The sequence below is a fragment of the Malurus melanocephalus genome, unplaced genomic scaffold (assembly GCF_030028575.1).
Source record: "Malurus melanocephalus ecotype Western Australia unplaced genomic scaffold, MMel_1.1 scaffold_125, whole genome shotgun sequence".
Classification (NCBI taxonomy): Eukaryota; Metazoa; Chordata; class Aves; order Passeriformes; family Maluridae; genus Malurus; species Malurus melanocephalus.
Window position 1 is genome coordinate 916,081 of NW_026623357.1, and position 27,366 is coordinate 943,446.

A 27,366-nucleotide genomic window follows, 5' to 3' on the forward strand; every position below is an offset into this window, starting at 1 on the left:
CCCTCGGTCCGTGTGTCCGGCCGCCCCGGCCGCTCCGTCCGTCCGTCCCCCGCCGCCCCGCGCTCCTTCACGCATCTCGCTATTCACCCCGCGCCTCGCAGACAAGGTTACCCCAGAGCGGCTCTGTAATCCTTCACTGAAATAGGCTTTATTGATTGCTCTGGTCTATTGTTCCCTTTTCAAGTCCCCCAAGTTCAAGTTCATCCCGGTGTTACATCATGTCTCGTTGCTAAGGGCAACCAGACAGCCCCAGACGTGACCGCCATCCGCAAGCGCGGCGCTGCGCCCTCCCACCGCCGCCAGCCGCGCTGACGTCGAGCCCCGCTCCCAACACACTGAACTATTTATTCTGCCTAATTTATGACCTCCACAGCAAGAGAGACCCCCACTCCAAAAACCAACACTGTTGTATATTTAATTAATCTGTCTTTCTCTGGCACTTGGGAAAGTTAGACAAAGGTCTAATTATTGTGTGTCGCTCCCCACACTTTTCTTTTTGGGGTGACTATTTGCATGGGAAAAGAAACGGCGAGGCTGGGCGCGAGTCCCCTCCCTCCAAAACACCTTTTTTTTCCCCCCTGCCCTATTGACATTTCATGAAATACTTTAGCTGCTTAAGGGAATTAGAAAAAAAAAAATCTGATGTGAATGTAACTCCTTCGGAGTTGGTATTCAGTAACACAAATCAACTCATGACATGTTTAAATTTAAATGCTAACCACACACTCTGCGAGTTACTTTAAAGGTTAGTTTTTAATCAATAGAAGTTGCTGACTCGGGAGTTTTGAGCGGCGCAGTGCAGCTCTGGGGCCTTTGTCTCGCGTTGGGCTTTCAAACTTTTTTTTTTCTTGAGATGATTTTAGCAATGATTTGCAGACACAGAGCGCTATTGTGCTCCTGACTAGCAACATGTCAATAAAGGAGTAGAGTTACCATGCACYAGGGTGTCAATATGACTCCTGCAGACACTGCTCGGCCTTAATACCGATGAAAAACTTAATTAACCCTTACAGGAGCAACCCAGACCAAAACCGCACGCTCGTTTCAAAACTTCCTTGCTGGGGCTCCTCACGGCCTGGACTGAAAAGCTGCTTTTACGGGACCCAAACTCAGAGAGTTTCGCCAACAGCTGCGTCCTGCTCCGCCTGCTCCTGCAGCCCCACTTGGATGAGATGTTTTATGGGCTGAGGCAGCAGAACAGCGAGACAGAGAGCGCATTTACCCGGCAGATCCCACCAGCACCGCTCTCGGGACACCGGTTTAATTTAGAGCATCTTACGGCTGAAACGCACGCACAGAATGATCCTCCTTTTTCTGCTAATCATTTTAATATTAAGATCTCATATCCCCCTCAAGCCTCCTATACACGTCTAAGTCTTCCAGGATTAGGGCTGAAGAGCACCATTGTTCCCCTGGAGCACCTGTGAAACTTCTCTGYGAGGGAGAGGAGACCTCCGGCCTCAAATGAAAACGTCTAGGAAGCGTATTAGGCACTCGGAGACCCGATAGTCGGGATCTGGCAGGGTTTTTTTTTTGCATGATTAGGGAGCTTAGGATGGAAAAAAAGAAGCCCGGATCCCTACATTCAGATGGCCAAAGTATTTTATGCCTTGCTTTTAGAGTGCTGCTCAATGTCTAAGCACCTCACCCATTTCATCCCTTCAGTTCTGTAACCTATCCGACTGCACCCACTCGGGGAAGGCGGTGTTGCCTTTCTTAATTTAAAATCTCCATTTAAATCATGGGCCCTATCGCAGTACGCTCAGGATGATATGATCTCCGTGCGTTTTCATGAAAGAGCYGGTGTTTTATTTCCCCTCTATTTACTTTGCAGCACTGTTCTCCCGGCAAGTTTAGAGCTAAATGAACCCACTGGAACTAAAGGTCCTGCTCAGTGAAATTGCTGCCACACGGTCCTCAGTGCCACTACGAGCCTGTATTGTCCTGCCGAGCATCTCGCTGTCCTTCTCCAGAGCTCAAGGTGAAACATCAGAAAGAATTCTGCAGTCCGGTACGAGATCTTTGCTTCCCTTTCTCCAGTCAAATGAAGAAGTAATCTCATCAGGTTGAAAAGTGCTGACTAAGGATTTAATAAAGTGCCTGCAGATGTGTGTCATCTCTAAGGTATTCAACTCATGTAATGCAAAACAGTTCCACACTGAATGTGCTTATAAAATTCCATTTAACCATTGCAGAGCTCTATTTTACTGTTCTCTGAGGAGTATTATCACACTTCTTTCTTTACCCCCCCCTAATTTACAGCACCATGAAAGTTGAAACTCGTATTTGAGAATCCTCACAGTAGTAAGGTTTTATGATCCATAAACAATATCTACTTGACTGAATCCTAAACAGGAAGTCTGAGATGGCAATTACGGTTCTCTGATAACGCAAGTCTATTTGTTTCTTATGGGGTTCTGGAGATAGCAGAGACACACGAAAATCCTCCAGCCACTCCTGACAATCGGCCCCTTTGTATGGGAAGAAGAGCAAGGAAACATTCCGCGATTCTGGATATTTAACAGGCGAAAAGCTCCGAGTGCCTCATTGACTCCTGCAGCAGATTTTTGCCCGAAACAGCAGTTTCAGGAGCCCGGGAACAGGCCCATTGTTTATGAAAACCTCCTTAAACCAACCAGCCTTCCTGCACGCCGTCCCTCATCCCCAGCCTCCCCGCCAGCACCGCTCACGTGTTTCCAAGCAGAACGACAATCAAACCCAAACTTGTTCCATTTGCTTCTACCTGCACATCTCCTGCCCCAACAATGGGACCTTTCAGCTCGCTCAGAAAGCCGGGGCTGCGCACCCTCCCTATCTGTTTTTCGAATTAAGAAGTTAAACAAAAGTCCTCAAGGGCAAAGTTTAACGCTGCGGAAGGAGGTTGTTAATGTGGAATCCAGAACTGGGTGTGACAGTTGGCTTATTTCTCCGGGCGATGTGGGTTATTTAAGGACATTCACACATTTGAAACTCTGACAAGCTCCACGCAGGGTAGCTTTGGCTTCCCCATACCCACGCAGGGCTCAGAGGTGCTCAGTGRTAGCCGTTTTCTTTAGGTTCCAGCCCAATTTGCGTGCCCGGCAGCGGGATGGGTCGGTGCTGTCGGGACTTCAAACGGCGCTGCGGCCGTTGCTGCCCCGGGCGCGTGCAGGAAGCGATCGCTGCACGGGCCCTGGMGGGAAAACCCACCTGTGATAAGAGCCTAAATAAAAAAAAAAAAAACCCACCCTACAAGCTTTAGAGCTCACCGGCAAAGAGGCTGTTTGGGCAGCTGAACTTGAGACACGACCTGCGAGGGGCTCCTCGTGGAGTGTTGTTTTGTTTGGGGATGACATTTCAGTCACCTCAAAAACTTCGGGGCACTTGCAAACATTAACACCGGGGAGGTGAATTGGGGTGACGAGCCCCTTCTGGTTGCAAAGATAAAGTGAGAGCCTGAACAGTCAGGCAGCAAACYGGGCCTTTTGGCATCACCTTGTGAGAGGTGCCGGGCAGGCTCTTCCCCACGGCGCGTCGTGTGAAAGCGAGGGGACAAAACTGGGGCTTTGATGCCATTTCAAAAGGGTTGCCAGGGTGAGGGGAGGCAGTGGCAGTTCAGCTCCTGGTGCGACTGGCTGGAGGGCTCCCGCAGATACAGCCTTTGGTTTACCCCACGTCTGAATTCATCCCGCTCTTCTAGTGCTTCYCCTGCAGTTTCTCCAGGCCCAAAACCTGATCCTACTGCACGGGACCGAAAGGTGAATATAAAAGACAAGGTCACCTTTGTGCCTGTGCAAGTTATTTTCTTAGAGCTGGGATTAATTATTTAGTAATTATATTTTCCAGGCTGAAATACCAACGGGGACGTAAGTAGCATGTTGGTCATCCCCAAAGGGACATAAAACAGTGAGAGAATCTTCTGGTTGTCCAACATCCGCCCCTGGGGGAGTCACACGCCCCACTCTGAGCACATTTATATTGTCTGGAGGCACATAAAACCCGTCCCAGGAGGGACGCCGCTCTCCGGGCGATGCCTACAGTAGCTCTGCATCCCATCGTTTTTGCGGGAATGCYGGTCGTGGCAAACTGCATTAAATTACGTGCAATAATTTTGTAATATGCACTTTTGCCTGCTGACTATTAAAAATGTATAGTAGTCCAAACCACTTCTCTCCCGGGACCAACAAACTCACTTCAGGCAAGATTTCTGCTTGGGTTCAAACCTCAAGTTGGGAACAGCGAGTGTTTTTAAATAAGTCACCCCAAACCCTCCCGAACCTATGAAAACACACTCGTACAGTAACTCCTGCTGTTGTTCCAGACATCTGAATGTTCCAGTAAAGTGTCCCAGCTGGCCCCAGATGTTTCTTAAGTATAAAGCAATGCTCTGAGTGCTGGACCCCCTGCTGCCCCGACCTGGAGCTCAGMGGATTAAAGATTGACTGCGCTATGACATATTCGCATTTAGCCTGAATATAATACAGCAACGACTTATCAATGGCAAATGTTTGAAATGTAACCCAGCCAGCAGAGTAGGCTGGCACTCTGAATATGATGTATAAATAATGTATGGGAACTTAAGATCTAAATTAGATCTACAGGAAGAAAACTTTCCCTTTTCTCTGCCTCTAAAAGAAAAGTTCTCTCACAATGAGGTCATTTTCCTGCCCGTCTTTTGGTTTACAAAATTGCTTTTAGGCAGAGGGTCTTCCCTTTACTTAGGGGACATTTTGCCAGTTACAGTTTTCCTCCAGTTTTCTAAACAGCCAAGCAACGAAGTTCATTTATTTGTTAGTAAGTCAACTCTGAAATCTGCAAAATAACTTCTAAACTTTGCGTGGTCGGCTGAAAGCTGACTGCAGCCATGCTAAACTGCAACCCTTGCTGTTTAAAAAAAGAAAGAAAAAAAAAGATAGTGGAGTGAAAGAGAGAGAGGAAAAAGAAAGGGAGAAAGAGGGAGAAACAATCCCATTTTGGTTTTTGTTAGAGGACGGCATACTACATAGATCAGAGACTTTTCAAAAAATAAAAACCCCCACTGTACACAAAGCACAGGAAAATGTGAGGAAAAAAGGAAAAACCTAAAAGCAGCTTAGAATGTGTTAACTCTGCCATTCTGTCAGCTTAAAGAGTATTTTATGCTTGATCAACAGCTCTCTTTTATTATGCTTTTCTTTCATTCATTCAAGACATCAAAGACCAGAACCACCAGTGTACCTGATCTACCAGAAGAACTTGTAAGGGTGTTCTAAAGAAACGGGGGTATTGGGAGCCAGACACCCCTGCGGACAAGGCAGTTCAAAGAGAATATTTCAACAATGATTACATTTTGTAAATCTTTGTACGAAAGACAGCTTATTTCCTGCTTTTTTCATGAAAAATAGATTCTATCCATTAAAGTGAGCCCACAGTATGAAAGTTACTTGAGATCTGAGGTACAGCAAGCGGATTAAGTGGAGGGTGAGATGAAATCTTTGAGAGAGACGATGGCTTTCTCTGATATTTGTCGCTGCCATAAGTTTTTCCGAGTGGGCTAGAAACTTTTTTTTTTTTTTTTAAATATTTATTTGTAGACTTGCTGGTGGCAGCGAAGCCGTTTGTAAAAGCAAAATAAACCGGAATGGATCAGAAAGGAAAATCGCAACAAATAAAAAAGGAACTGAGAAAACAAATGGCTGCAAAAAAACCCTTTGACGTGTTTGAAAGGAAAACCATATATATTTGCCCTGCTCCGAAAAACGCAGGCGAGCCATTTAAATCCTGCAGACAACTCCAAAGTGAGCGCGCAGACCCAAGCCAGCTGTTTACTTTTCCAAGCCCGTGGTGGTTTCTGTGCTGATAAACTATATAACCTCACACACACACAGAAGGGATTTTAGCAATGCCAGACCTCGTTGCTCTGTCCCGCTCTCTTTATGTGCTGTCACAGAATAAAAATGATCCTAACACAAACCCTGAAATCAGATCTCGCTCCAGAAAGAACATCTTTGTAGATATTTCCTGAGTTACTGCCAAGCGGGATTTTTTTTTTTTTTTTCGCCCATTCATCCTTTCAAAGTTTTGCTATAAACATAGCCAAAAATTGTTCGGGAGTAATCGGGAATGACCAAAATATGACCCCCCAGCTGTGGGGAGAGAGGAATGGAGATGCCCCATGCCTGTGGCTGGGACAGCACCACCCSTGCCACCACACCTGGGTGATGCTTTCCCCTGCTCCGTGCACACTTTTGCAGAAGGAGGAAACAGCACAATGCGTGGAATCAAAGAGGCAAAACCAACTTTAAAACACAGTTCACATCTACCATTGCGAGCTAAAAGCAAATGCGCTGCCGGGGGGGTCGAGTTCTGCACTCTACGCCTCGTTTTTAGAMAGCCCCGTATTTTTCTCTGCTGGAAGCACAACTAAATTTGCTCGAGAAGGCAACAACCCCGCATTTCTTACAGCAGATCTCACTCATTTCTTTCCTTTTATGAAACAACACGTGTGCGCGGGGACTCGGAGCCGGCGGTAACCCCATGCCGGGAAGTCCCGTGGAAACTGGGACGGCAGACACACCGCTGCCACGGGGCTTTCCAGCGCTTTTGCTGGGATGAAAGCAAAACCYCTTTGGCTCCCCTGGGCACGGCTGTCCCCCTGGACACGGCACAAAGCCGGTCGGTGCCCGGAGAACCCCCCGGTCCTGAGGGCGGGCGCCCGCGGCCTTCGGCGGCCCCGCTCCCGTCCCTCACCGCCGCCGCCCTCAGCCCGGGCTCCGGCTGCGCCTCCCCAAGTTCAAGTTCAGGTTTAACGGGGAAATAAACCTCTCCTGGGGAGCCTGCAGCCAGCCCTCATTTCCATGTGATCCCTCTGAACCTCGGCTGCGCCAGCTCGCCCTGTTTCCAGGGCTTGCCGAAGGAATGTTTTACAGTTAGAGCCCGCAGTGCTTTCTCAGGCATTGCAGACCCAGAGGCCCGAGCTTCAAGCTGCAGCATTAAAAGTTTCCACAGAGCTACTGCGGAGAGAGGGAGGGAGGGAGGGGGGCAGGGAAATGAGGAGAACAATATCGTCTTAATTGTCTCTATATAGCTCCACAGTTAAAGTATTACTTTTTAAAGGGACATAATTTATTCTGGAGGCACGGTGTTATAACAACCAGTACATACTTTCGCCGCGGCGTAACCCGCTCTATTCTTCATTGTGCTTTCCGGCGGTGTTGCTTTTGCAGAACTCCTTGTTACGCCGTCCCCGATACTGTACTTACAGTTTTATTCAATTTAAGCCAGTTCCTGCAGTCCTCKGGCGAGCAGAACCCCCCCTACACCGAAACCTCAGGAGTTCTGCTTGCACCAGGACTGCAAAAATAATCTCCCCTCAACCACCGTTCCTCTCCCCCCACCCCACCAAAGTTTCTTTACTTTTATTGCTTTAGACAATCGGGGAAAGTCATCCAAAGAAAATCCACCCCCATCCTGGGCCTCCCAGGCTGGGCTGGCGGCTCGCAGCCCGAGCACACACGCACAGACACACACGTACACGCACCCACAGCTCTCCTGCCTTCCCATCCCGACACACGGGAGCTGTGTCCATCCCAAGGGTCCCAAAGGGATGGATGGTTCTGCCACCGAGCTGCTGAAGATGCTCTGGCTCTTTGCTCCATGGTTTTTACCCCGTTTTTTYCCCGTTTCTCTACTGGAGAGCAGGGAGGAGGGAAAGGTCACTGCAGCCTGCAGAGGTTGAAGGCTGAGGTGGCCTTTTCCTGCCCTGGTCACTCAGCTCCTGTGTCACCCTRGCTCTGACAGCCCCAAAGGAGCTGTAGGGGACCTGTCCGCCACCACATCCCTGTGCAGGGGCTCCCTGTGCTGTAACGGGAGAAGACTCATCACAGATCAAGTTCAGCTACAGCTACCAAAGGTAGTTCAGCTGCCTTTTCTGACTGCCCTGAGACCACTTCAGAGCACAGGGAGGGGAGAGAATAACTTGGACTGGCCAAAAAAGTGAGTGCTCCCTCCAAAATCCCCCCCAAAAGTCAGATCCCTGCCTGTGCTCTCTGCCTGTGGGTGAAGTGGAGCAGCCCTGTGGGGASAGCAAATTGTGCTCAGTCTGAACAAAGCAGGGCAAAAACCAGGGGGGATGGTCATTGGGGGACTGGGAGGCACAGGTGAGGAATTGGGAACCGTGGGGCGAGCAGGGCACACTCCAGGCAAAGGGACAGCTCCAGGATAAGGAGGCCAAGAGAGGTGGGCAGAGCAAGGTTGGGTTTGGAGACCRCAAAAAAGGAAGAGGAGTTGGGGTTTTGGCAAGTCCTAGGTGTTACTGGGCAAGGAGATCAAAACTGGTCTCCAAATTAACACCGACAGAAATAGGAGCAAGAAGGCAACTCTGGCACTTTTGGCCTTAAAATCAGAGAAGACAGTGAGCTGGAGGAATAATGACTCGATTCATCAGGAAACCCCTCCTTCCCAAAACTCCTCTTAAAAACAGAAAGCCAAGAGGGCATTGAGCTGAACAAAAAACCTCTCCTGAACGTGGGAACTTTTGACATCTGCATTTTTCCYGGTGCTTTGTACCTTGCTAAACTGCTCTAAGAAAAATAGAAGGTGGTGCATGATGCTCAGGGACCCAGTGTGGGATCCACAAAGGGAATTCTGCCGTGAGGATCCATGATGGGGCTTCTGTGGGGAATCAAAATGAGTTTTGTAAAGGTCCATTGGGGCCTTTGGGGTCAGGATGCTGCAGGAGCTGTGTGACTGGTGCAGGGAAAGACCACCCTAGGCTCCAGAGGTTGCCAGCTCTCCACTGGAGAAATGGGAAAAGGTTTTTTTGGATGAGGAAGGAGGCATTAGACATGGTTGGCTAAAGGGAGCTGGGTCTTGGCCTAGCTTGGAGCRATTTTCACACATACTGCGAGATGCCAGTGAAAGTCTTGGTGGAGTGTAAAGTCATTAAACGAGATGAAATTAAACAATTTAGTTATTTCTGCTTCATCATATTTGTGCAGTATGGCAGGCAGAATGAATTACTACTAATGATCAAATTTAGTAATACTAATTAAACTATCTCAATTTAATTAATACTAACAGAGAAAACAGACAAAATTACTAATGTAAACCTTGAACTTAAAATCAAAAGGTGCCTCTTCGCTTTTGTGAGTCACTGAATGTGAGGCTTTTCCCTGGAAATAGCCTGCGTAGAAGTGGCTCTTTGTACTCCCTGAGTAAGCTGCTCCATTGTATGGAGAACCACAGCTCTCCTCCAGCTTTCTCTTCCCCCCTTTTTTTTCCCCCTAAATGTTACTACTTTTACTCCTCGTGTTCCCAGAGAGCTTCCAGGAGAAGAATTTGAGCTCTGTTCAGACTCACTCAACATCAACAGCACTGATAAAGCAGCTACAACTGCTGGGACAAATTCTGCCCTTTGTGCTKGTGGGAAGAGAGTTTGTACAGAGCCTGTGGAGCCTCCCTTGCTGGGAAATCACGGAATCRCAGAATGGTTTGGTTTGGAACGCACCTTAAAGATCAGATGATCTTCCAAACTCCCTGACATGGTCAGGGACACCTTCCACTGGATCTGGTGGCTCCAAACCYCACCCAACCTGGCCTAAACTTTCAGATCCAGCCTTCAAGACCAGTAATTTGGGAAAACCCCAAACCCAAACCCATCTCGACATCAAGGAAGATGGCTTTAAAGTCATCAAGAGTTAATACCTGCAGCCACAAAATAAAAACTCCACAGATACGAGAAGACTGCACTGMAATCCCTCCCCACAAAGAAAATGTGAATTTTAACTTTCATCTTATCTGAAAAAGACTAGATTTACTCTACTGTGTGCAGTTATAAGCAAAAGACTAGCATAATTAAACAAAAATGTTATTGTATTTCTAAAAGAAACTCCTGCCAATAACAAAYCTTCCATCTCCTCCTCTCATCAACTGTCATGAATGTATGGCCGGGTCCCATACCACAGATTCTCAGACATGACCTTTAACCCAAAGGACTACAAGGAAGTCCTTAAAACAACCCCAACAAGCCAGAGAAGAGTCAAACAAAGAATATAATGTGTTGAAGTGTTCTTCCAAAATCTCAAGTCTCATTTTTTAGCACATGCAAAGATGGAAAAAACTCAACTCCACGTGAAAATGTCATATCTCAGTTTATCCTTTTTTTTCCCTTTAAAAAGAGATACTTTTTYTGTTGTCATATCTAAAAGGAGGCAGTTATAGCAAAAACACAAAAGGATACTTAAAGTTGTATAAAGCTGCTCCAAGCAATGCAGAAATTATASAATCCCAGAATGKTTTTGGGTRAAAGAAACCTTAAARCTTMTSTYTTTTCACATCCTGCAGGGCAGGGACACCTTCCACTATSCCARGGTGCTCCAAGCCCCAATGTCCAACCTGGCCTTGGACACTTCCAGGGATCCAGGGACAGCCACARCRTCACAGAGAACAATTCCTTCCTAAATTATTGTGTTCAGCCTCAGAGGTGGCTGCACTGTGTTGKCTATGACTTTGGTTACTCATATCTTACAATTAAAATTACATTTCATKGCCTTCTGCAGGGCATTCAGCTGCATCTCTTCACGTGTGATAACCAGTGTTTGTATAGGTGATGTAACAGTTGGGTCACACAAGTGAATATGCCTGAGAATATTATGATTATAGTGTCAGTACTGTTTTCAAAACTGAATATTAATAACTAAAGCAACTAGAACCTAGAAGGTGTTTTTAAGTTTAGCCCCCTGATTTTTATTAGAGGGTTTTTTTTTTAAATCTTGGTTTTAAATTAAACTTTTCCAGTTCCACCTCTGCTCCAGCAGAAAATGCTGTCAAAGCAAAAGCTTAAAACGAGAGGTATTTTGCTGTTCTAAACTAAAACCAGGTACAATTTGAAAGCTGCAACTTCTCATGCTGTTACTAATCCTTACTAAGAACAGGCACCATTGTCAAATTTAAAATATGAACAGGTTTAAAATTGAGGTAATTTTGCTGTGTTTCTTTTGAAACCCCACTCCWTCCCCTCTATGTTATTTACATTTATCCAGGACAGTCCAGCTCTAGGGAGGTGATGCTTGAGAACATGGAATCTGCTGCAAATTGGGGAGGGAAAGGCTTCTTTTGGCCCCTTCTTATGGAATTCAGTATTAATTTCAGAGYAGGACAGTCCATTTTGCAAAGTGTTCACCTCTGGAGCTTATTCATTCCTTGACCTCTGTGTAAATGCCATTAAGCAAAGGTGATTCTTACAACAGAGGTAGCTTAATGCCTATCCATAGGGAAGGATGTAGGGATTGTGGCCTTTAATTTTTGACCTTCATTGTAGAATGGTGGTCCTAATCCTTTGATTGCAGAATTGTTAAAAAGTATATGTATATACTTTATGTCAGTATATATGGCAGTTGGCAAAAAATCTTAATGTTCCAGTAAATGCAAAAGCCATAAATTCAGCCGCTGACCTTTTCCATCCAGGTCACATGTGACACCTACTGGAGTTTGTCAGGCTGGGTGCAATTTATGGAGCTCATATAGGTATCAGCTGCGAAGGCTGAACTTTCATGAAATGTCTTTCAAAGGCACTTCCAAAACCCTTGTAAAAAGTCAGGATGGATTTTTTTTTTTTTTTTTTTTTTTTTTTTTTTTTTGTAAGGGTATACATTCCGCACACATTTTAAAAGGTCTCATCGTGCCACCTCTGCAAATCTTCAGCACCTGGCAAACTTCAGCTCTTAAATTATTACTCTTTACAAAATAGAGAAATCAGGCCAGGCATGTAATTATTGTGATTACCAACTTCCAACAGCCCCTTCCCGAGCCCGGCTCTCTGCACATTCCCTCCTTTCTGGTGTGCAGCCTCCTGCCCCTCCCTGGGATCGATGGCATCGATGGCCTATTGTCAGTCAGAGAAATGGGATTTGATAGTGCCCTCGAGCAGTTGCAGAAGAAGAGAAGGAATACAAAACCCACCCAGGTCCACACCGTCAGCGTGAGATCAATGCTCTCAATAATACGTTTGCCGCCACGTAGCGCCYTAACTGTCGCAATTAATAATGTAGAAGGAGCTGATTAACTTAAGTAAAGTGCTCTCCACTGTGTAAACACATCAAGATCTATAGGGCCAAAGAGGAAAGAACGAACAAAACGTCATTTTTATATTTTATGTGGACACATTCTTGCTTTCTATTCTGCTCTTGTAACAATTACTGTACTAGCCACTCTGACAGAGTCAATAAATTGATCGTGGGCCTGATGCAGCAGCGAGCAGACTAATCCAATACAGCATTATCTGCCATGGAGGCTGGGGTGGGCAGGGGTGGGCAGGAAATCGGCCATGCCAGCCAACAGCAGCAAGAGGCACAGAACTCTAACTTTGCCCTAAATTGCTTGATTTGTGTGTGAACGCCGGGATGTGAGTGGTGCTCTGCCTGTGCTGCACCCTCAAAGCCCTCCCGAGACCCCAGCTGGCCACAGGACCCCCTAAACCAGACCCTGTGTCTCAGGGAGGATCAGCTCCACCCTCATTTTTTCATCTTGGCAGCGTGGGCCATGAATTTACAAACAGCTGATGACCTTCTGCCCCACCACACCAAAGTCACACTCCCTTCAACTGCACCCACCACAACACTGCGAGAACTGCTGCCTGTCCGCTGAAAAACAAATCTGGGAGTCCCCTCGCATGTACCCTGACCTGTGAACACAGGGAATGTCACATTTTGTCATCTTAAACGGCCACTTGGGTCTGCTATTATGTCTCTGACAGTGGTTGCARTCCTCCTGGGAGGAAGCTGCAAGAATCCCCACAAAGGAGATGGACCAAAATGATTTGGCCTGAGGGGAAGCTTCTTCCCAGCCCCATGCAGTAAGTGGCAGGGCCTTGTAAATCCATGTTAGCGGGGAATATGAGATTGAAAAAATAAAAATAAAAGAAAGTTTCCTGCTGAATGGAAAAAAGAAAACTGTTTTTTGGCAGAAGTTCTTCAAGAAGGAGAACATAGGCCATTGTTATTATGAAGACTTTTCAATGAAAACACAGAAAATCATTGCCTTTTAGAGTAATTGTTTAGCTAAAGAAAGGTTACACAGCTTGTAGAGAATTTAGTAAGAAATTAAATCTCTCCAGCTCATTCATCATATTTCTGCATTTGCCAACTCTTCCCACCAGGCCCACACTTAGTTCTTCCCTCTCTTCTCCCCCACTGTGGAGTAAGTAATGGCCATAAAACCCACAGAAAGGCAGCCTCATGCACAGGCTTCCTGGTTATTGTGAGGAGGGGGAAAGCTCAATAAGTTTAATTGCTTAGTTTGGGAAATTCATCTATGTCCATTGTAAATAATTCTACGCTAAATCTAYTGGAAATAGGATGCTGAGTGCTAGTTTCCAAAAAAGAGCCTGARCTGTTCACCAGAGCCTACGAGGAGGAAGAAAAAACCCAGGAACAAGGATCTCCCCTGCTGAGGACTAACCCAGGCGTTTTGGGACTGGTTTGGCTCCAGCCCACTTTGAAGATGCAGCCACATGATGAGAGTGGGAAATTCTCTGTGAATCTTAACCTTTCTAGTGCAATATGCGCTTTCTCTCTGAGGTATGCTGCTCTCAGCTCTTTTTAAGAACTGACCTGAGAGTGGAATTCCATAGTCTTGCCCTTTGCAAGAGCTCAGTTAAAAGGGCTCTGTGCCCTGAGATGAACAGGAGGGAAGGGAAGGAGAATGACCCTCATTTCTGGTCACCTCTGTGACCTTTCCTTGACAGAGTCTGGCACTGCATTTCCTACCCACACTCCCTCTAGACTCTACATTTTCCAGGCCACCCTGAAGTTCAGGATGGTATTTGCTATATCCTGGGTGGAAGAGTAAACAGCACCAAAATGCAGATCATGATGCCATTGGTTCAACAGCAAAGCACTTTTTGGGCAGAGATCAAAACTTTGAGTGGTCATAAAAGGGCTCAGACCTCCAGTTGTTGGAGGAGAGCAGCCCTTGCTTCCCTTTGCCAATTTGGGAAAGTCCACAGATCCTATTGAGTTTGCTCCACCTTCAGCAGCTCAAGAAAGTCCCACACCCCAAAATTGTGTTTTTATATCTGATCTATGYAAATTTCCCTTCTTTACACACTAGAAATGTTGTTCCTTCATGGAAATGGTGTTCTGAACCTCCCACTATATTTGCTAGACAGGCCAAAAGWAAGAAAAGGAGTGTTCAAGTCTCTGTTTAAAAGTGCTTTGCAGCTGAAATTGGACACAGGTACTGGTTTAGGGAGGTTCCTGTACGGAATATGGAATTCTGAAGGGGCTGATTCCAACAAATGCTTCTAAATTAGTGTTTTCATCTCCATTCACAAGCAGTGTGTCCAACCTCGAGGATGAGTATTCTGATCCTGAGGATGGACAGTCCTCTGAGCAACAAGTAGCTCTGACCTGGTTCAYAAACAGTCCTGCTCAGAAGCCCCAAAATAAAATGCCTGGTGTCTTTCCTTCAGTCTCTCATGTTTTCTGCCATATCCCCCGCACAGCCCTCAGTTTCCCTACCCTGCTTTGTGTCGGAGCGAGGTGGTGGCTCAGCTGTCAGCACAGTGCCACAAAACCCTGCCCTTCYCCTGCCTCCCCAGGGCCAGCAGGTCCTGCCTGTGTGCCCAGCACAATTCCTGGGCTCTGGGAAGCAGCAGAAAGGCAGCAGGGTGTGAGGCAGCAGGGCCAGGCATCCCATGGTGCTCATTAATAAGGCACACGGCCACGAACTGCGCAGGGATCAGCGTCCCCTTCGGAGGGACCAAAGGGCACGACACGGGGGCACCGAGAGGCAGGGATGGAAAATCCCCGTGCAGCCAGGCACACGTTTGATTTGTCCACAGGAAAAATGTGTGCACTGGTTTCTTTCTTCCATAGGGTGGCAATGGAACCTGGGCACTGAGCGGCTCCGCGGTTTCGGCGGCGGGAGYGACGAGCTGCAGGAGCTGCGGCAGGCTTTGATCTATGGATCCCATACAATTTTGGGGTCTGCCACCTGCCAGGCTGCCTCCCTCCCTGCCTCCAGCCTGGAAAGGGGCATCACCTGCACCACTCTCCTCAGATTTCAGGGTCCGGGCAGCAGCACCTGGCTGCTCTCACAGAGGGACCCTCTGCTCTGGAATTTGCCTCCCCCTCCGGCTCTGGCAGAGCTCACATCTGCTATCCTACAGGACACAGCACCCAGCTCATTTTTTTTTTTTTTTTTTCCCTCGTGCCCTTTGTTTTAAAGTGCTGCCAGTGAAAAATTGCAGGTTGCAGTTTGCTCTCTAAAAGCCTTGTGGGGAACCAGAACAGGCTTTTCCTTGTCTCTGGGAAAGAAAGTAATTGTACAATTAGGTTTGCGTGTGCACCTGAGGCATACGGTGGTTTCTTTAGAGATAAATAAAAGCCCAAAAGGAGAAAGCTACAAAGAGACCACTGTCTAATTTGGGAAAGGCAGAGAGCAGGAGCAGATCTAAAGGAGTTAGCAATTTCCTTGTACTATAAACATTTTGCTAAACTTCAGTGATTTCCCCCCTAAGTTACTATTGCTCTTTTAAAGATGTATTTCACAGGGTGCAGTTTTGTACCTGGTCTTTATAAAGACGTTCTGCTGAGCTTGCTGGTTTCCATACCTGTCATTTTGCTGCCTAGATAAGCTTGTTTGACTTTTGGGGTTTTTCTTAAACTTTACTTCAGTGTTCTGGGCAGGTTACAGGCCTTTTGTTTCAGTTGTTTGGTGTTATAAAGGGTGAGCTCTTTTGTAGCAGGGTGGCTCTAGGGCCCAACCAGGGAAAGTGTGAAAACACAAGACCTTTCCTCATTATCCATGATCTAACAGTGATTTGAGATCATAGAAAGGCAGGACCAGGAAGAGCTTCTACTTCTGTTCTTCTGAAAATAAGTTTTATCTTTTCCTATAGAAAGGCAAGGGAATAAATATTTGGGGTTGTGCTTTACTAAGTTCTAAAAACTGTCTGGGATGGATCTGATACAAAGCATGTTTGCGTAAGAGACTGATTTTTCCTGAAATAGCTGGTCAGGGGTACAAAATTCACTTTTTTACAGGGTGAAGTGTTGATCCTCTGCCTGCAGTGGGAGGCAGTTTCTGTTCCCTGCATCCTCATAACCTCCCTGTGCAGGGCAAGGTAGGAGCGATTAGATGGAGCAGGCATGTGTTTCTCAGGAGCTGTTTTTAGCACCCCAAGTACAATTTCCAGGAAGATGCAGGCTAAGTAGGTGGCAAACAGGACTCAGCCTAGTAAACAATGTTTAGTGTGAAGTGGAGCTGCAGCACGCTGAGTACAGCACGCTGATCCCTAAAGGAATTCCGTACCCTAGAGCAAAGCCAGGGCACTGGAGAGCAGCAAACAGCATTTGGTGAGTGGCAAACCCTGCTCACAGGCTGCTGGTTTAACATTCCCAGCTGCCTGCCCTCCCAGCCCACAGCCCGTGTTTCACTATTCAATTCAGGAATAAAACACCCCAAAATTCAGACCCCTTTATTCACCTCGTCCCTAATTAATGCCGTGGTACTTTCCCATCCCTCTACCGCTCTCCKTATTACGAGCCCTTGGCAATATGAGAGACGTATCTATTACTTAGTCATGAGCTATCCAGACCAACTTGCTTTTGAAACCAGAGCCCCTGCACCCCAGGCATCCTGTATTTCTGATTTGCATATGGAAGAGGCAGTTAAAAAGCTGATGCCCCCATATTGCTTGCGAGTCAAGTAGCAAAAGTAAATGATTTATCAAGCAAAGGTTACAACACCTGCGCCTTTTTGTCAACATATACAGGGGATGCCAAGTCAAGTGTTGCTTCTAATAGCTCAAACAGAAATTTAGATTCCAGTAACTCCCCAGACAGGACAATTGTGCAGTGACTGGAGTGGCAGAGTGATGGATGGTGGAAGCAGCGGATGGAAAACCAAACCAACAGAAAAGTTTGGGAACTGCTAAAAGCAGACAAAGCCAACAGCACTTTGGGGGCTTTTGTTACTGAATCAGAACTACTGACTTCAAGCAGTTTATTTCCTGGTCTGTTCGGTCATGGAGTGGCCATCCTGTTACAACCTTTGTCAGCACAGGAAGATGGCTTTTTAACAAATACCGCATAAATTCCATAAAATTCCTGTAAGAGATTATCCTTGATACAACATGACATAAATCAGAATGCAGTGCTAATGGAAATGTCTACTGATGATTTTTCTAATACTGATTAAGAAAGGCATGTACTGGGTTTGGTTGTTTACAAACAGCCCAGGACAGAAYGATCCTTGCCCCAACCCAGCCAGGCTGTTGTACATTTGCTGGGATTTTATTCCAATGCTCTGTGAATGCCCTTGTATGGGAACTGCAACTTCTGCTCCGTGGAGCTGCCACATCTCTTGCACAGATTCACTTCTGCAACATCTGAGGACTAATGGTGATGATGATGATGATGTGTAACCTGTGCCTATAGTCCAACGTTCCATCAACTGGAAGAGAACATCAGAGCCACCCAAAAGCYGACCAAAATACTTTCCTATGGGTTGTGGCTGGACCATAATTTAAAAAAAAGCAGATGTTCAGATATGGCCTTAATTTTTATTTTTTGGTTCCAGCAACAAAGAGYTGCTTAACCCTTATATTTAAGCTTGACTTCCAGAAGCTCTGAGTGTTCCCTGCTTCCTTTTGTCTCAGGGAGCTGTGTCCCTAGCAGTCAGTGGTGCTCAGGATCTGTATCTCAGCCTAACTCTGAATGCATTATAAAGATCCTGATGGAAAGGAGCCACCCCAGCTGCTTTTAATAATGCAGTCCTATGTGTTTKTACATTTTCATTTTGAAAATACACTAAGTGGTCGTTCTATACACTAACAGAACTTTTTGCCTGCAAAAAGAGCACAAAAGGCTGTCTTTGTTTAGAGGAATGCTACGTAAATCCCAAATCATCGCAGTTAGCACTTTTACCTCACTTCTCTGACTCAAAGCACAGTCAACTTCAGAGTTCTTTCATGAATAAGTAGTGAGTTTGCTGATAAATTATATATTCAGTATCAAGTGGGCTGTGGTGGTGTAATGATGTATAGGAGCWGGGAGATGCAGCTGGAGTCAGAGGCTGGGAGTCAGTCTTCTTGCCCACTGCAGCATGTTAGACTTTAATTGAAAGCTGTGCTTGAGTATTGTTTTTCACTGTACAGCATTGTTATTCACTACACTGCATTACAGAGGAGCACTTAAAGTAACGCTAGAGCACTCTAAAATGATTTAAGTCATAAATAAGGAGGATAAAAGTTTACAGGCAACAAACTTATCTGGGAAACTTAGGCTGCAGGATGCAAGTAAGTTTTAAATATTTTTGGAGGCTTAATGCTGTTGTGTCTTGCTACATAATCAATTTACCAACTAGGGGTTTTTCAAGTCTTCTGGAAAAGGTAAGTAGCATTCTCCAAAGGGTTTCAGGTTTCCTGAGCTATGAAGGAAAAGACCAAATGCTTTAAGGACTTTAGCAGTGCACCTTAACATTCCTGTTTGCCGATTTCAGCGTATTTCTGTGTATCCCAGTTGTTTCCAAAACAACTGGAGAAATATGATTTAAATGGGAAGGTGCGTGAAAACTTGTCCCACTSATGAACCCAATAAAGCACAAAGCTGGAGAAGTGGGGTGCAGGCTGAGTTTTGTCAAGGCATGAAAAAACCCCCCAGAATCTGATGGGTTAAACCCCTCTCTGCATCGCTGCTGTACTTTCTGTGACCCTATTTAATGCAGAGAAGGTTTGAGATTCGATATAGTTTAACCTGTGCTGTGCACAGAGCTATAAACTAAAGCCCCTAACAAATTGTACACAAAGAGCAGGCAGCAAAAAACCCACGCTGTGCTCACAGGCAGCTGGCTGCAGCCCTGCAAACTGAAAATCTTTGGGAATGAGTGACCTGTGCTTCAGTGACAGCGGAGGTGCTGAAGCYATCACAACGAGGAGTCTGTCTTCAYRCACCTCCTGTGGCATGTGACAGCCATTCATCTGCACACTRATTGTTCAGAAGCCTATAAACCATCTGAAAGAACTTACAGGAGCTAAGGGTAGCACTGCCCAGTTTGCCAGTTCTTTGAATTATTACTTTTTTAGTCGTTGCAACCAGCTCAAAACAAAACCTCAAATATTTCGTGCTGTTGACCTTTGAAAGAATTGCAACGCAGTCAAGCAATCACTTCAGACTATAAACTGCAGTTGTCCTAAAGCACTAACTCCGCTYACTTTTTTATACCTTCCCCCCCATGATAACGTGATATTAAGCCCAGACTTAATTTTTTCAACATCTGGCTCAAATTAGCTGCTAACAAAACTGCCAACAACTATTTTCTTAATCGRCCCTGGGAATTCGATACAGCTTGGAAAAAGCACATTTAAATCTCGTCCTTCTCCTAAAGAAACACAAATGTTTACTTGAGCTTCTGATTTGACCATAGCAGGACYATGAATTCAGCTAACCCAGCTTTATAGGCCTGCCTCAACTGGACTTTTTTCTYTTTGTGTAAGGAAACAGATGTGCTCGCAATTGCAAAATCTCCTGCTCGCTYGAAGCCCACCATGCAAATGGCCAACCAGGAATTTGAGTTTTTTTTTTAATCGTGGAAGTCACAGGGGCAGTCTCCCGTCGTGTCTGGTGGGGAGCTGTTACCTGCTGGGTCTCTCTGAGCTYCTTCTGYGTATCTYACAGAYTGRTTTGGGTTGGAAAGGACCRTAAAGATCATCTTGTGTCATGGGCAGGGACACTTCYACCATCCCAGGAGCTCCAAACCCCAATGTCCAGCCTGGCCTTGGACACTKCCAGGGATCCAGGGGCAGCCCCAGCTGCTCTGGGCACCCCACCCTCACAGAAAGGATTTCTCCCTACCATCTAATCCACACACAATTAAAGCAGTGCCTGGGGGGAGCAGGCTGGAACCAGAGCCTCTGAAACCCCAGCACTAAAGCAAACACCTCGGGAAGCGAGAGAGACCCTTCCAGTCACGAAAGCAGCGTTATCACCACACAAGCCCAAAAAAAAAAATTAAAAAAAAAAAAAAAATTAAACACAACAGACAAACAAAAAGTGCAAGTGACATTTCAGCGTAGTTACTGAGACCATGGGGTGAAGTGACAGCGGCAGGGCAGCTGCTCCGCGGGGACACGTTAGAGGACACTGGAGGAGGAGGAAGAGGAGGAGGAGGAGGAGAAGAGGCTGCAGGCAAACAGAGAAGTCGAAAGCGGCCCACCTGAGTCTGTTGAGGGATATTTACAAAGCTTGGATCCCGTGGTCCAACACTGACGAATCGGTTTGCGGGGGAGGTGCTGGGTGTCGAGTAGGCTGTGAAGGGAAGGGACACATGCGTTGAGGAAGCGGCACTAGATTGCACACGAACAACACCAAAACACACTGTCTGAGAGCCACCTAAGCAGATGTTTAACACAGAAATGTGCGAACGTTTTAGAGAGCGAGAGTTGGGTCTGAGACACCGGAAAGGTTCGGGGGTGTCAACACGGAGGGGACCGGGCTGCTGGGAGAGGGGACAGCCACAAAAAGTGGGCTCAGCTCAACATGTGCAGCTCTCCAGCCTGAAGGAGAACCACTGCAGGCCTTCCCACCATGGGCTGGCACAGGAGATTTCTGCAGGTTTTCACGCAAATGTCTGGTATCTCTTATTTTTAACAGACTTTTGTGTAGCAGTGAAATTACCAAAGTGCTCATTAATGGAATCAGACCCTTCATTTCRTGCTAATCCAGCATCCTCTCTGGATATAAAGTTTTTTGGTTTTCATACTGCTGTGGTCTGCACTCTCTAAAATGTTCACTTGATGTGTTTGACAAACTGGGAAGATCCTTTCGGTAAAAAATTAATGGGTTGCAGTTTCACTGGGGTGGTAAGTGCAATCAGTCTGGAGGCTGAAGCTGCCTTTAAAAACTGGAGTGGCTCCCATAAATGTAAAGCTATTAAATGCAATGCAAGCCAAGAACCCAGATTACTTCCAAACTTGAAGTACTTTAATGATTTTATTGTTGCATTATATTCTCCACTGCAACTGTCCACAATGCCACGTACTTCCACATCCAAAAGCTTTCAATGCATTTTTAGTCTTCCTCTCATTTGAAAACCCTCACACAATCTTCTCCCTTCCTCRTTTTTTTGCATGTTTACATCTAAATTCAAATAACCTAAATAGATGCCTTAATACAGAGAGGGCTCCTGTCTATTTTGAATGTATTTATGGGAATGCATTCTGCTGAATAAAATCCCCAGACAACCTCGCTATCCAGTGAAGAGACAAAAAACAATGAAAAAGGAAAGTTACTTGCCAAATTCCAGTCAGGCTAAATATAATGTTGAGGCCTCAACATTATAGAAAAGTACAGCGAGTTGAGAGTCAGAGAAGACACTGAGTTGGCTGTGTGGARGAAACCCTGAGCTGCCTTTCTGAGGGCAAATGTTCAGTAAAAAGGGATTTAAAACTATTCCGAATCAGACCAATCCTCCACCTCAGCCACTSTCACCTCTCTTAGAAGCCACAAGCAGATGCACCCAAAACAGGTCACACATTTACCTTCTCCCATCCTGTCCCACCTCTGATTATTTCCAGCTCAGGATTCCCTGTATTTAAAGAGGGATTTCTCACTGATGAGTGCCCAATCTGCATGTGGACCCATGTGGATGTTCTGCATCCCACAAAGCCCTTGGGTGAGAGGTTCCCAAGTCTGGGAGCAGCCAGAACTACATCCTTCCCTTCCCTCTCTGCCCAAGACTCACAAACGTTTTGTGAAGCCTCTTTGTTCTCACAGCTTCATCAGAAAACTTCCCTTTCTCAAGACGCCCTGAAATCACCCAGGAACTGCTTATCTTTATTTCCTGCTGATATGAGGGGAGATAAGCATTCCTGGATTCTAAGAGGGAATTTTTCCCACTCGTTTCTGGTCAGGTGAGCTTTTCTCCCCAAGAAGCTAACATTTGCAAAAATCATGCAAGGAACACTTCTCCTTCACAGAGTCTTAAATGAATTTAAGTGCACTAATTCATCTTCCTGAGATTGCTTTGCAAACTGTGGTGCAGTTTGAATACTGCGAACAGATATGCTGGTGTTATTCCTATCTGCAAATCAAGGAAGAAATTAACTGAGTAGATCTGGTGAGATGTTCTCCTCACCATTTTACCATGTTAATTTGGTTAATAATGCAAAGAAGCCACACATTTGCAAAGGGCATTTCCCTGTTGTTAGTGCCATGTGCATTCATTTTCTTCTGTGCTGTTCTTCGTGGAGGTAATTTTTTTAAAACTAACWAATGAATTACTGTTGTGCAAGACTAAGAATTCCTTCTGCAGTGGGGAAAATTAACTCTGAGCTCAAAAATCAAACATCTGTTGTTTGGTTCTCCTGGTCTACTTTTAAGGAAGCAGATTGAGTGGAGAGGCCATTTAATCCCTTGGAGCAGGTAAGTTCCACCCAGAAGGGAAGGAACTCAAGATCTTGTTTACAGTTCCCCTTTGGCAGATACTTTTGCTGTGATATTTGGTAGGAAATCAAAGAGGAACCAGCAGAATGCTGACTTAAATGGCTTCTCTGTTCAAACAAAAAACCCRAAAGCGTTTGCAAAGTGTGTAACATGCACAAAAGCCCCCTCAAAGCTCTCTGGGTGAGTTGCTATGTACACCTTCCTTCCGTTCCAAACCGTGTTTAACTTGCTTTCTGAAAATACTCGGATGTCAGCTTGGTATTTCCTCCAGGTCGTATAACTGCGCTGCTGGAGCCAAGGGGGGAAGAGCACCAAAACGACAAATATGCACAGAGGATTTACACTGAGCTCTCCCAAGGTGCTGCTGCCTCTTCCCTGTAAAACATCYCGGGATGTTTGTGGACTGCAAGGGGCCGTTTTGGCCTGGAATATTAAGCATGGAATACACATTCCTCTGTTTGGGGGAAATTTGTTTCAGGAAAGGGAGAAGTGCTCAGTGTTGCTCAGAGCATGATAAGCTTCCAGCAATGTCTTATTGTCTTCAGATAAACAGCCCTGTCTGATGTGGAGGTGGGATTCCTGCAAGTCTGACCCCTAGACTTTGCTCGAAAATTAGGATGGGGCAAACTGTCTCACTGGTTGAGGCTGGCTCACATTATACCATAGCACAAATATAAGCTAAGCCTATGCTGGGGTATTCAAACAAAGCAAATTTGGCTTGGGAAAAGCCAGAGCATGGAAAGGGACAAGGAACAGGAGCCAGGTCTCTTAGGCAGATCTTCTCCAGATCTTATCAGCTCTGCTCCAYGGGAATTGCACAGACCTACCCTAGTTTACACCAGCTGAGAGCTGTCCTGTTGGGCACGGGCAGGAACAGCTTCCTGCTCTTTCTGCTACTGGAATTCACTGAGGATTGTCTGCAACACCGCAGCCCACAGCCAAGGAAATGAATGTGATGCCACAAATTTGCTATGATGCTTCACTTCAGGAACAAGCAAAACAGGAGCTGGCAGAGAAAGAACATTTGCTCACACAGACAGCTTTGATATTTAGCCAAAATGGCAAGAAAGTRTATGAAAGACAAGACAAACAAACAGTTTTGGGGATGTCGTGTGTTTTAAAGGTGCCTGCGGTAGGGAAATGTTACTTTTAAAGATACTTCGCTGAAATAATTGCTATAAAGAGCGGCAGTGTGTAATTTATCATGGTTCTGGATTARAGGGATAAACTTCTGATAGGTGAAGATGATTTGGGTGAGTGATGACCTAATGCACCACTAGGTCTCCCTTTCACAGACCARCCTGACAGGTACATGTGTTTGATGTGAGGAGTTGTCCTGTTTCTCAAGCTGTAGCAGGRGGATTAACTGGGGGAATGTGGTGCAATAGAACAATTCCTGCTGCAGTGCATTCTGCAGCTGAGTATCTGAGAGGGAACTGCAAATTTTAGCAAATTAAATGATAYAGTCAACCCTCTTCTTTATGGATGRGGAAAGGAGCAAACAGAAAGCTCAAACCTGCCCAGAGTGTGCTTAGTCAATGCACAGAAGAGGAAGGGAGGGAAAGTAAATCTGATTGCAGGATTATGGAATTGTTTAGGTTGGAAAAGACCTTTAGGGTCATAGAGTCCAACCCCTACCCCAGCACTGCCAAGGCCACCACTGCCCCATGTCTCCAAGCACCACATCCACACGGCTTTGAAACCCCTACAGGGATGGGGTCTCCACCACTGCACCTGCCTCAATGCTTGACCACTCCTTCTGGGAAGAATTCTTCCCAATATCCAACCTAAACCTCCCCTGGCCCAGCCTGAGGCCRTTCCCTCTCCTCCTGTCCCTGTTCCCTGGAGCAGAGCCCGACTCCCCCGGCTGCCCCCTCCTGTCAGGGGTTGTGCAGAGCCACAAAGTCCCCCTGGAGCCTCCTTTGCTCCGGGCTGAGCCCCTTTCCAGCTCCCTCAGCCCCTCCTGGGGCTCCAGACCCTTCCCAGCCCCGTTCCCTGCCCTGGACACGCTCCAGCCCCTCCATGGCTTTCTGCTGCATTCGAGGTGTCACTGCCTTGGTCCTGTGGTGGCCTTCTTGGCCACCTGGGCACACCTGGGCTCATGTTCAGCTGCACCCTCAAGTTCTTTTCTGTCTTTCCAGCCCCTCTTCCCAAGCCTGGAATGTTCCATGGGGTTGTTGTTCCAAGGGYAGGACCCAGCAGTTGGCTTGATGAATCCTATACTACAGCCACAAGATCATTCTTCTCATCCTCACACAAGTGCCATTTAACAAAAAACCTCCTTTCTTCAAAGGGACATTAACCAGTAATGAGTTTGTTAAAAGTTGTTACGAGTTGTGAATCTCAGAAAATAACGTTTTGTAAAAAAAAAGCCATTTAAAAATCAGGGTGGACAGGATAGCAGTATCTTTAATTCTGCTCTGGAATGATTCAATTATGGTAGTGATAAAGCCCAACTGGAATGTGGTGGAGGTGGTGTTTGCTTTGGGCAGCGAGATATTAAACCCCAAAACTGCCAAGTTCAAGAAAATATTGTGTCATGCTTGTTATGGGTCACCAACCAAAGAAAATCGAGAAGAGATCTGAGATAAGATAATGTTGGGGCTGCTTCTGGTATAAAGGATGCCTTCTATTGAAAAAGCTGTTTGTGGAGGAAAAATGAACCTCCCCAAACCTCATGAATCCCATCTCCATTGTGTCATCTGACTGAGGAAAATGCTGGCTTTCCAAAGGGAGAAGATCTGCAGCTGAAATTGTCAGCTCCCAGAGCACGCCTGGCCACCCAGCAGCATCAAATCCCCAGTGYGCATCTCCAGGGGCTCTTCCTTCCTTGGACAGCACTAATGTTCGTGTTTTGGTTAATGTCACAGCTGGAGAGTTTCACTATTGCTCTGAGAATCATTAACCACCTTGTTGTGATTTTTAGCTCTGGTTCCCAGGAGGCCATGCAGTATTGAACAGCTGCTCCTGGCTCYTGCACCCCTCAGGAGGGCCATATTCCAATTTTTGGTTGTTTCTGCTGAGGGCTTTCTGCTAGACCAAAAAAGGGAAGGAGAATGGATCCATTTCCTTGGGAGGGAGGGTTCATTCTCTTCCACAGGCTAAGGACAGAGTCTGGCCAGAATTTCACATGGCTCCTGCCTTTGTTGCATCAGTGCCTTTGCAATATCCTCAATATCCCAGCGCCAGCTCGCTTTGGCAGCCCAAAACCACGGAAAACACCTTTCTGTGAGGCTTTTCTGGTGGTGAATCTTGCTGGTTGAAGGATAATATTTGGTTAAGGAAAAAATAAACATGGAGGAAAAAAGAGGGCTGCTGCTGATTGACAAAATGAATGGAGCCCGGTGGGTCCTCCTGGCAAAGCSTCGTTGAGACACCACAAACTTCAGTTTGCTCTGCTCTTCATGTGGCCAATACTTCCACTGGCTTTGGTTTACGTGTCATATTTTTTTTCCTTAGAAAGTATTTCCTATAATCTAGTTTTCTGCAAAATTTGTCCCTAAATTAAATTATATGCTTCCTTACAACTCGAGTCGCTGCTATTCAAACCCCCTCACCACGAGGAAGATGCGTGCCTGAGTATGTACAGAGCTATATGTTTAGACATCAGCGTGGCTAATTAACAAACACTAATTATTTTCCTAATCTTTTGTTTAAATACCATTAACTGGCTGCTTTTGAGAAAACCTCCATTCCCAATTAACGTGGCAGCTGTCTGCTGAGCACAGAGCCCGGTGACCGGCCCCGAGCCGACACCGATGGGTGTCCTGCTCCCTTCRGAGGAGAAATGCCCATTTTYCTGCCAGCTGAAAATCCRGCCAGACACGCTCTGAGCTTGTTTAAACCATCACAATATCATAAAAATTAAGTATTAAGATTACTGCTAAAATGTTGTTGGGAATTTTTTTTCGACACCAGACACTGCCAGTAAACTGAGTCACAACCGTAATGACAAGTACACACTGACCTAGTTTTGTTTTTTCCCAGTTCTGAAGACAAGGAAATTGTAAGGCACTGCTGACTGTGTTCAGTGATAACTATGACTAAACATTAACCTTTTAGATCCCACATTTATTGATAGGACTCGAGAGTTGGTATCTCCCCTCAGAAAGTGTCAAAGCGTCCTGACAGCACCAAAATGCWGCTCTGAGGTCAGGGAGAGGAGCGGAGGGGAGGGAATGAATCAACCTCTTTGCTCAACAAAAATCTGCTGATCAATTCGAGAAGTCCTGATTCTAGAAGATCGTGTTCACCATCTCACCAGACTGTCTCATACTAAAACCCATTTCAATTTCCAAGCCAGCCAGTGCATCTTGCTGAGCTTGCAGTTGATGCACTATCGCGTAGCAGAAGGCAGCAAAAACCTCCCAGAACTACCAGATTTTAAAAATGCCCCTGGAACCTGTGCAAGTCTCCTGAATAAAGCTTTAAAAACACGGCTTCCCTTGGTCTGAGGAGCGAGCACCTCTTTGCACATCAAGCACTGGCTGCATATAGCATTTAAATAATAAGCTTGAAAAGCACACAGAGGGATTTGCTCTTTCGATTAGATTGATTTTTGTTTGTGGATGTTATTTGGACTCCCTTCACTGTGGAACAAGTCCCCTACAGTTGCCATTAAAGCACTGAAAGCTTCCCTTTTGTTTTTAAATGTCAGTTTGAGCACAGCTTCATTAAATCATTTCACAATTAACTCCCTGAACATCCAGACTTTTTTTTTTAAAGCATCAGACACAGCTGAATTGCATTTGTTTCCCAGAAGAGTGGCTCCAAAGTGGTATCCCCAAGTGTTTATCCAGGAATTCATATATTTGACTTGTGGCTACACAAAATGCATATGGGAGCCGTGTGGGTGGTGGGAGAGGATTAGAGCTTTCTCCCTGGCCCYAAGACATACCAAAACTTGTTGCCTAAAATGCAAGGCGTGAGGGGAAGATGTCTGGGTTAATCTAGGAATATTTAT

At 46.0% G+C, this 27,366-nt stretch overlaps 1 protein-coding gene across 8 annotated transcripts in view; it reads right to left on the reverse strand.

Moving 5' to 3' along the window:
• The window catches only part of NFIA (nuclear factor I A), a 240,404-nt gene that overhangs the window by 2,946 nt on the left and 210,092 nt on the right, over nt 1-27,366 (reverse strand). For 7 of the 8 annotated variants that reach the window (XM_057370405.1, XM_057370410.1, XM_057370407.1 and 4 more), the window contains one exon: nt 20,176-20,267. The exons of the other annotated variant lie outside the window; for it this stretch is intronic. In XM_057370405.1, the coding sequence (XP_057226388.1) occupies nt 20,176-20,267 (92 nt within the window). The remainder of the gene's footprint in view (nt 1-20,175; nt 20,268-27,366) is intronic. 8 annotated transcript variants of the gene reach the window in all.